At 41.4% G+C, this 9,496-nt stretch overlaps 1 protein-coding gene across 2 annotated transcripts; it reads left to right on the top strand.

Annotated features, from left to right (window-relative positions):
* Nucleotides 1–673: 673 nt before the first annotated feature.
* On the top strand, nt 674–3,889 carry LOC103635497 (elongation factor 1-alpha). 2 transcript variants are annotated; one of them, XM_008657931.4, is made up of 3 exons: nt 674–914; nt 1,629–2,110; nt 2,743–3,889. In XM_008657931.4, exons 2-3 carry the CDS (start codon nt 1,649–1,651, stop codon nt 3,622–3,624), a joined length of 1,344 nt encoding a protein of 447 aa, XP_008656153.1. In that variant the 5' UTR covers nt 674–914; nt 1,629–1,648; the 3' UTR covers nt 3,625–3,889. The 2 variants fall into 2 exon arrangements, with proteins under 2 accessions (XP_008656153.1, XP_008656154.1); XM_008657932.4 differs by having other exon boundaries at nt 910–983.
* The last annotated feature ends 5,607 nt before the right edge of the window (nt 3,890–9,496 follow it).

Genomic DNA, 9,496 nt, shown 5'->3' with positions numbered 1-9,496 from the left:
GAAAGGTATCCATGGGGGACATGTCCACCAAATTAGCCCTAAAACGACTTCTAAATCCTATATGGAGGGAGTATTTGTGATTTAGAGACACTCTCTTACATTATGTAGTCTCTTAACTATCTTTTATACTAGAAAAACCGATCAAAAGGTTTTGAGGTGTACATGCCCTAATTCTCCTTTCTACACTTTATTTCTCTGTCCCTGTTCTTTTAGATTCTTAATTAAGCCATTTTAATTATACTAACTGTTGATTTGGAGTTATGGATATTCCTAAAACATCCGACTTATACCACAAATCTAATATTTTAACATAGATATACATAGAATTTAAAGCTATTTTTTTGGCAATGTTATTAAGAATATTATGAAGTATTTAAATATTTTTTGTATAATTTTCTATGTACATTATTTTTTCCTAAAAAAAAAGTTGAAAAACACTCGAATCCGTATTCAGATAGACATCCAAATTTTATATCAATTATTTAAAAAGATATAAAACGAATTTAATGCTTATTTTTTTAAGATTAATAGCCTCAATGCTAAAAGCAAGAATATAAATTTACATAACAAATTCTATATATTATTTTTTCACAATCCAAAAAAGACCAAAATTTGATATCGAAATAAGTATCCGGATCCATGGTTATGAGTGCCTATTTCTGGCGGCATTGAAGAGTCGCATGTTTCTCCATAACAATGTCCTTCAGCCGTCCGCCCGTCCACATACAATCTCTGGCTGAGTTTATGGGTCCTGGGCCTCCATTCGGTAGTCAATTTTATTGGGCTGGTCCGGCCTACACCGACGCCCTTATATAAATCCCGAACCCTAGAAGGCAGCACCTTCCTCCCCAACACGCCGCCGTCTTCTGCGGTTCTGCCGTTTACTCTTCCACTTTGGCCTCCTCTCTTGCAAGGTATCACCTCGTTCACTGTCGCTCGACCTCTGTTCTTGAGCTGCTTCATGCGATAGCGACTGGACCAAAGTTGTACTCTGCTGCCTCCCCGTGCCTTTAGTGATTCGGTCCTCGGTTTTGCGTGCAATTGTAGCTATTGCACCTCCATTCCCTTAGTTGTTTTTGGGTTTTGTTTGCTTCTTTGTTCCAATAACCTGTTTCTTATGGATTGTTTCATCTGGATCAGATGAATTACTTACGCATCGTCGTTGGAATTGGATGACTTAGTGATTGTGCTTGTGGTCCTGTTACGTGGTCTTAGTAAGTGTCAGATCGAATTTTTAAGGTGTAGAGCTACTGTAGTTTCTGTTTTGCAGATACTTTGCTCTGTATGTGTCTTCGCAGTTCATGTGCAGTAAGAGTTGCAACCACAAAATATGACCAGATTTCTGATCTGGTTTATGTAGTTGTGTCCAATTTTTACTGGCTCAAAATTCTGTGCGCACACTTGCTAGTTTGATATTTTTTCTAGGCCTGCTTTGTGTTTATATTATGTCGTTTGCTTTGTTTTTTGTTTGCTGCTTTACATTTTCCACTGCTGATATGTATGATGCTTTTCTTAAAGCTGATGACTGCGGTTTCAACGTTAGATTCAGTTTTGACCCCGTCTAATAAATTTTGTTAGTGGGAGTTGTTTACTAGTGTTTCTAATTATTGATTCGTATGGCTTAACAGTTTAAGCTTCGCCTCCAGCCATGGGTAAGGAGAAGTCTCACATCAACATTGTGGTTATTGGCCACGTCGACTCTGGCAAGTCGACAACCACCGGCCACCTGATCTACAAGCTTGGAGGCATTGACAAGCGTGTGATCGAGAGGTTTGAGAAGGAGGCCGCTGAAATGAACAAGCGATCCTTCAAGTATGCTTGGGTGCTTGACAAGCTCAAGGCTGAGCGTGAGAGGGGTATCACCATTGATATTGCTCTGTGGAAGTTTGAGACCACCAAGTACTATTGCACCGTTATTGATGCCCCTGGACACCGTGACTTTATCAAGAACATGATCACTGGTACCTCCCAGGCTGACTGTGCTGTCCTTATCATTGACTCCACCACTGGTGGTTTTGAGGCTGGTATCTCCAAGGATGGCCAGACACGTGAGCATGCTCTCCTTGCGTTCACACTTGGAGTGAAGCAGATGATTTGCTGCTGCAACAAGGTATGCTCTAAGGACTTTCTATTTCACTTTTCACTAGTTGAGACTAGTATAATGGCATGTGAGATGTATATATTTGTTTGGAATTGAATGCAGAATTTGTGAAGCACAATTGGTTGCTGGATCTTCCATTAACCTTCTGTTTCTTTTGATGTTTAGTAGTTAATTAACTTAATAGCCTTCATTAGTTTACTAATCAGATCTGTTGCAAAAAAGATGTTATCAATAATTTTGATACATGTTTCTCACTCAATTGTTCTGAGTAATATTTTTAAGTTATTGGAACACTTAGTGCATAAGTAATGCATGTACAAGTGTAGCGACATTTATTTGTATTCATTTTATTGGTATGGATGTATAATGTGCTACTGGTACAGTTTAGTAGTAGGATGATGCATTGACATATACCTTGTGAACTCTGTATTTTATTATCAGCATTGTATTTGTTACATCCAGGACTTGCTATGTTGGTTACATACATATGAATTAGGATATGTGGTTACATCACATATCTACAGTTCGTCTGCTGTTCATGTGATCTATTTCATTAAGCTAATAGCACTGTTCTGTTCCAAGCATATACTGTCAATGTGCCATGGATAATCAAACTAATGATAATGGTATTCTGTTTTTAGATGGATGCAACCACTCCCAAATACTCCAAGGCACGTTATGATGAGATTGTGAAGGAAGTCTCATCTTACCTCAAGAAAGTTGGGTACAACCCTGATAAGATTGCATTTGTTCCCATCTCTGGTTTTGAGGGTGACAACATGATTGAGAGGTCCACCAACCTTGACTGGTACAAAGGCCCAACCCTGCTTGAGGCTCTTGATCAGATCACCGAGCCCAAGAGACCCTCAGACAAGCCCCTGCGTCTCCCCCTCCAGGATGTGTACAAGATTGGTGGTATTGGAACTGTGCCAGTTGGTCGTGTGGAGACTGGTGTCATCAAGCCTGGTATGGTTGTCACCTTTGGTCCAACTGGCCTGACTACTGAGGTGAAGTCTGTTGAGATGCACCATGAGGCTCTTCAGGAGGCCCTTCCTGGTGACAACGTTGGCTTCAACGTGAAGAATGTCGCGGTGAAGGATATCAAGCGTGGTTATGTGGCCTCCAACTCCAAGGATGACCCTGCCAAGGAGGCTGCCAGCTTCACCTCCCAGGTCATCATCATGAACCACCCTGGCCAGATCGGTAACGGCTATGCCCCAGTGCTGGACTGCCATACCTCCCATATTGCTGTCAAGTTTGCTGAGCTGATTACCAAGATCGACAGGCGTTCTGGCAAGGAGCTTGAGAAAGAGCCCAAGTTCTTGAAGAACGGTGATGCTGGTATGGTGAAGATGATTCCCACCAAGCCCATGGTGGTGGAGACATTCTCGCAGTATCCTCCCCTGGGTAGGTTTGCTGTCCGTGACATGAGACAGACGGTTGCTGTTGGAGTCATCAAGAGTGTGGAGAAGAAGGACCCGACCGGTGCCAAGGTGACCAAGGCTGCTGCCAAGAAGAAATGATGCGACCTGTCGTTGATGCAGCGTCTGCTTTTCCAATACGTAGCTGAGATGTTCCATTTTGGCATAAGTTTTGTATGCTGTGGTTGCTGACTTGCTGTTACCTTGTGAACTGTTGAGCTCTACTATTGGGTGCCCGTTTATCTGTTTATGTAGCATCTTGTTATTTCACCTATTGCAATACAAGAATGCTATATATGACATATGTTAGACATTTGGGCAATGTTAAATGGATTTTTACCAAGTCGTCTAGTTAGATTTATGCACTTGTTCCATTTTCAATAGTTTTATTTTTTTCTGGAAAATTTGCACGTTCATTTGAGTTTTGACATGAATCCTTTATCTGCTTCAAATGGAAATTTTAGTAGAGCTCCCATATCTCCGACGGTAAAGTCTAAACTGCTGTATGGTGAGCGAGTAGAGCGAATCTAGTATCAATTTTATACTATAAAGTGAGAAAAAACATGCTCTGCTGTATGGTGACTTGGTGGGTGAGTAGAGCGAATCTAGTATCAATTTTATACTATAAAGTGAGAAAAAACATGCTCTCCACCGCTTTTATGCATGGTGAGATATGCATGGTGAGGGAGTTTTGCTAATCTAGTCTATTTCATACTATAGAGTGAGAAAAAAAACATGCTCTCCACCGCTTCCAACCTTCTCTCCACTCTCTAAAGTCTAACCTTTCATAAATCATTTCATTGCCTATTTGCTAAACAATTTTCGTTTAATATATTCACTTCTGCTAAAGAATCACTCGAAATCACTCTATTAGAGAATCGGCTTTCAGAGATAGAGAATCATGGAATGGTCAAACGAGCCCTTAGTTTCTCCCGTTACAATTGTTTTTGTGTTGTTCTAAGAGTATCTGAACAGCGTGACCTATAAAAATGCTCTATAATTTAAAAATGAGTAAATTTTATTGGATTTAGGGCACTAACAAATATCCTGTTCCAACAGTAAAGCCCAATATATAGATTATAGTGCATCCCACTACGATGTAGTATATTTGAGACACTTGAGAGTGTACTATAATTTTTTGACGAATTTTTATAAAATTAGACACTGTTGAAATAGTTTTAATTTGAGACACCAAATTGAGGCATTGTTGGAGTTGCTCTAAGCAGGGATGTAATGGGATACAGACGATTATTACTTGTTTTTTATTTGTTTTTATATTTTCGCATCGAAATCATATCAAATATATATATTATCGAGTTATGTTGGATAATGCTTAAATGAATATCAACAACTTAAATATCTAACTTTAAGTATATAGATAAAGATTAGATACTGATAGGATACTGAATACCTGAATTCAAATATGTTTAGAATCTTAGCCCTTTTAGACGGATCGAATTCAAACATAGACAGATAATATATGTACCATTTATACCCCTAGTTTAATTCAATGTGCTCGCTAGATAGTTAGAACTAAGTGTCTGTTTGGTTGGGCTGTGGTGTGAAAAAAATGTTGTGAACTGTGAGTTGTGAAAAAAACTATTGCGGCCAGTGAGCTGTTAAAAGGCTAAAATCCGTTTAGTGGAAGCCACTAAAAGCTGCCAAAAATTCTTTCATATATATATTTTCACAGTTCCATCCAAAAGCTGCAAAAAATAGGTCTAGATGTGCTTTCAATTTTGCACTGCGACAAAGTCAGCTTTTGGAAAAAGTTGTTTTCTAGATCGAGCCCTTTGGTTTGGCTTTTGACTTTTAGTGGCAAATGCCAAAGCCAAAAGCTAAACCAAACATACCCTAACTTTAGGGGTTTAGGGGTGTTTGGATCCAAAAAATAGTACCAGTCACATTGATGTTTGAATGTTAGTCAAAATTGTTGGTCACTCGTTTTTTATTCCTAGAGGTATTAAAAACAAGGCAACACAAGTTATTATATCAAAAGCTTCTCCCTTCAATTAACTCTTCTTCGAAGGTTAACTAAAGTGAGAAGGTAAAAGAATATACCAATAAGATAATGAAAACCATATGTAAATCAAGAAGAGCTAGGCATGCCACTCATCTGTATGTGCATACTCATATTCATTTCATTCCTTGCAATATATTAAGTAAATGCAAGTGTACCTTCGTCTTTACACAATTGTGAGCCCGGAGGTATCTTCGAAGGCTGAGCGATTCGATGCTAAGGACTCGAAAACGTAATTTATGCATGACATTGTTCCTCTATTTATGCGGGGTACAACTTCAGACGAAATTACAAATGTGTCCTGAGTCCTATACGTAGTTACTACAAACATTATGAGGGCAATGTTGTACTTATCTGTCTACATACCTTGCAGAACAAGTCTTCCACAACCTTCATCTTCGTCTCTTCTTCGTCGGCCACAACTTACCCGAAGCTGCCTCCTTCGGCATTGACTAGCTTAGCGCTGCAACACCATAAAATCTTGAATTTAAAGATTAGTTAGAATTCTTCCAATTTGTTGATAACCATGTTTTCTATTGATAGATTAGAAGGCAAATTCCCATATAAGAGCTATCCTTGCTTACTCTAAAATATTTAACTTAAAATAAAAAAAATTATATCAATGTGTCTTATAGGAATTGATAAGGCATTAGATTTGATTAAAATTTAGGAATGAGGACACTAATAATTTGACCAAACATCAGGTTTGAATTTTTATAATGAAGTATAAACTCTGGAAAAAGGGTTTTCAAATTTTGATTTAAAAATGTGATTTATTTTCTTTTGTGCGCAATGCATACTTAACATAATTGTCTAAATAAAGGAATAAAATAATACATACCTTGCATTCATGCTGAGTTTTTTTGGTTTGTATATTTAATTTAAGTTTGAAATTTTGAAAGTATATTTAAATTTCTAAATAGGAAGGAATCATGGAATAGAAAATAGAAAACATAAAAGAAAATGGGGGGAAACCTCACCGCCTTGGGCCACCACTGAGTCGGCCCACTTCCCCATCTCTACCGCATCGGCCCATCTTTCCCTTAAACGATACACAGGGCTAATTCGGGTCACCTATGTGCTGACCTGTGGGCCCCTTCGGCTAGCCCTTTCCTCCCCCACGTCCGCCGGTGCTGGCAACAAGTCACTTCCAGGTGGGTCCCATTGCCAGGGTCACACGCTACCTCGCGACGGATACTGGCATCGAAACAAAACCAGGGACCGAATCCACCGCCGAGATCGTGTCCTGGTAGTTGTAACATGTTTTGTTGGAGCTCTCAGCGTTGATAATATATATACGAGCCTCCTGCGCCTCCTTCTGTTAAAAAAAGCTAAAACGATGCGTCCCAACCTTGCGCCATTGCCGTCCGTGTAGGTAGGGTGAGAGAGAAATTCATCGCTGTGAACCGGCTGCGCCACAGAACCATGATTGGCGAGTCCTCTCCCCATAGTTCCTCCATACTCTCTGAAGCGCATTGCCACCAGTAGAACTTGGGTTCGGTCCCGGGGAATGGGGGACTTCCGCCGGTGTTGTGCCGCCGCGGACCCGCCATGCTACGTGGTCGGACTAGCCACTGCCTCGATTGCCAGTAAGAAACGTTCCCTGATATTCGCCTTCATGCTCGCTCTGTTTTCACCGAGTGGTTGGTGTTGACGCTTTTTTGGAGCGCCAAATACTCAAGAAGAACCGGCGGCGGTGCTCTCTGGTCAGGCGCGGACGGTCCGCGCCCTGGGGTCGGACGGTCCGCGACCTGACGCAGGGGCTAGGTTTTCCTGCCTGACGGCCGGACGGTCCGCGCCCTGGGGCCGGACGGTCCGCGCGTGTGCAGGGGCGGCGGAAGATCGCCGGCGGCGCCTGGATCTCGCTCCCGGGAGGGACCCCGTCGGGGAGGAGAGATCCTAGGGGTTGTCTAGGCTCGGGCCGGCTGGCCTAGACTCCTCTAATCGGCGTAGAGTCGAAGAGAGGCGAAGAATTTGGGGATCGAGAGACTAAACTAGAACTAGACTAGAACTACTCCTAATTGTACTGGAAATAAATGCGAATAGAAGTTGTATTGATTCGATTGTTGATTACAAATCGGCCGTAGGCCTCTCTTTTTATAGAGGAGGGGGGCTGGACCCTTTACACGACCGGATTCCGAGCTAATTCCGCGGATATAGCTAACAAACATAGCACAAAACTCGGAACCCTAATCTATTCTGCGCGTGCGCGGACCGTCCGGCCCACAGGCGCGGACCGTCCGCGCCTCATTTTGGTGCTCAACATATGCCCCCCTGCCTTTTGGTGGAGCTTAGCAAACCAAAAGCAAATAACTCGATGAGATTACATCGGTTCTCTTAGGCATCTTGCCACATACTAGGATGATACTGTTTGAGGAAACGCCCATTCAAAGCCTTAGGCAAATCCTTGCCTTGTAATGTTTGTAGCAAATAGGCGTTGCCAGACATTACTTGTTTTACTTTATAAGGACCCTCCCAGCTTGGTGACCATTTCCCGAACTTCCGGTCCTTATTCCTTAGAGGCAGAATAGTCTTCCACACCAGGTCCCCTACTTGAAATGATTTTGCTTTGACCTTCTTGTTGTAGGCCCTGGCTACCATGATCTTGTCCTTTTCTATTGCTCCCAAAGCTATCATCCTCTTGTCGGTCACCTCATCAATATTATCCATCATTGAATTATAATAATCAGTAGCATTTAAATCATTTTGTCTGGCGAACCTGACAGCATTCAAACTTATCTCCACAGGCAACACTGCTTCCTGACCATAGACAAGCTCAAAAGGAGACACTTGAGTAGCCCTATGTTTAGATATCCTATGAGCCCATAAAGCTTCAGACAAAATCTTATGCCAATGTTTAGGATTATCAGATATCTTCTTTTTTTATCAAATTAATCAATGTCCTATTACTAGACTCGGCCTGTCCATTGGCCTGAGCATAATATGGAGATGAATTAAGCAGCTTAATTCTGTATAATTCAGCAAATTCACGTACCTCCTTTGACATGAAAGAAGTACCTTGATCTGTAGTTAAGGTCTGGGGAATGCCGAATCTATGAATAATATGCTCAGTTATAAACTCAATTACCTCCTTGTGTGTCATGTTCTTTAGAGCAACGGCTTCAGTCCATTTGGTGAAGTAGTCAGTGGCAACTAACACAAACCGATGCCCCTTTGATGATGAAGGATGAATTTCTCCAATAAAGTCTAATCCCCATCCTCTGAACGGCCAAGGCTTGATGATAGGATGTAATTCGGCTGCAGGGACTAACTGTAGGTCGCCGAATTTTTGACACACTTGGCAACCCTTGTAGTACTTGAAACAATCAGCTATCATACTAGGCCAATAAAAACCAGACCTTCGCAACAACCACTTCATCTTTGGAGCTGATTGATGAGTACCACAAATTCCTTCATGTACTTCGGCCATGGCTAATATAGCATCATCTGGGCCCAAGCACTTAAGCAGGATATCATTGACTGTTCGGCGGTAAAGTTCATCACTCATCAAAACATACTTGAAAGCTGTTCGCCGAATGTTCTTATCTGTCCTTATATTGGGATTTCGTAGATAATTAAGTATAGGTGTCCTCCAATCACTTGCATCGGCCTCATTGTCGGCCGAATTGATCAAAAGAACATTTCTGGTAACCCCGGACGGTCCGGCGTCATCACGCGGACGGTCCGCGACCTGGGAATTTGGCTTTGCACCGGTTATCAGATTTTTAGTTTTGTGAAACTTTCCTCTCTTTATCGGATAACCTGATGCATCTTGTGCCAAATCGTTAGCTCTATGATTCTCAACTCTAGAGATATGCCGAATACTGAATTCGTCAAAAGAATGAATTATGCTCCAACATTTCTCAAGGTAACTATTTAGAGTACCATCAAAACATTGATATTCTTCTAACACTTGTTGGACAATCAGCTGAGAATCACCAAATACCTTCACAT

Source organism: Zea mays, chromosome 8 (assembly GCF_902167145.1).
Source record: "Zea mays cultivar B73 chromosome 8, Zm-B73-REFERENCE-NAM-5.0, whole genome shotgun sequence".
Taxonomy (NCBI): Eukaryota; Viridiplantae; Streptophyta; class Magnoliopsida; order Poales; family Poaceae; genus Zea; species Zea mays.
Note: the sequence above shows the minus strand (reverse complement) of the source record. Positions and strands in the feature narration are given on the sequence as shown.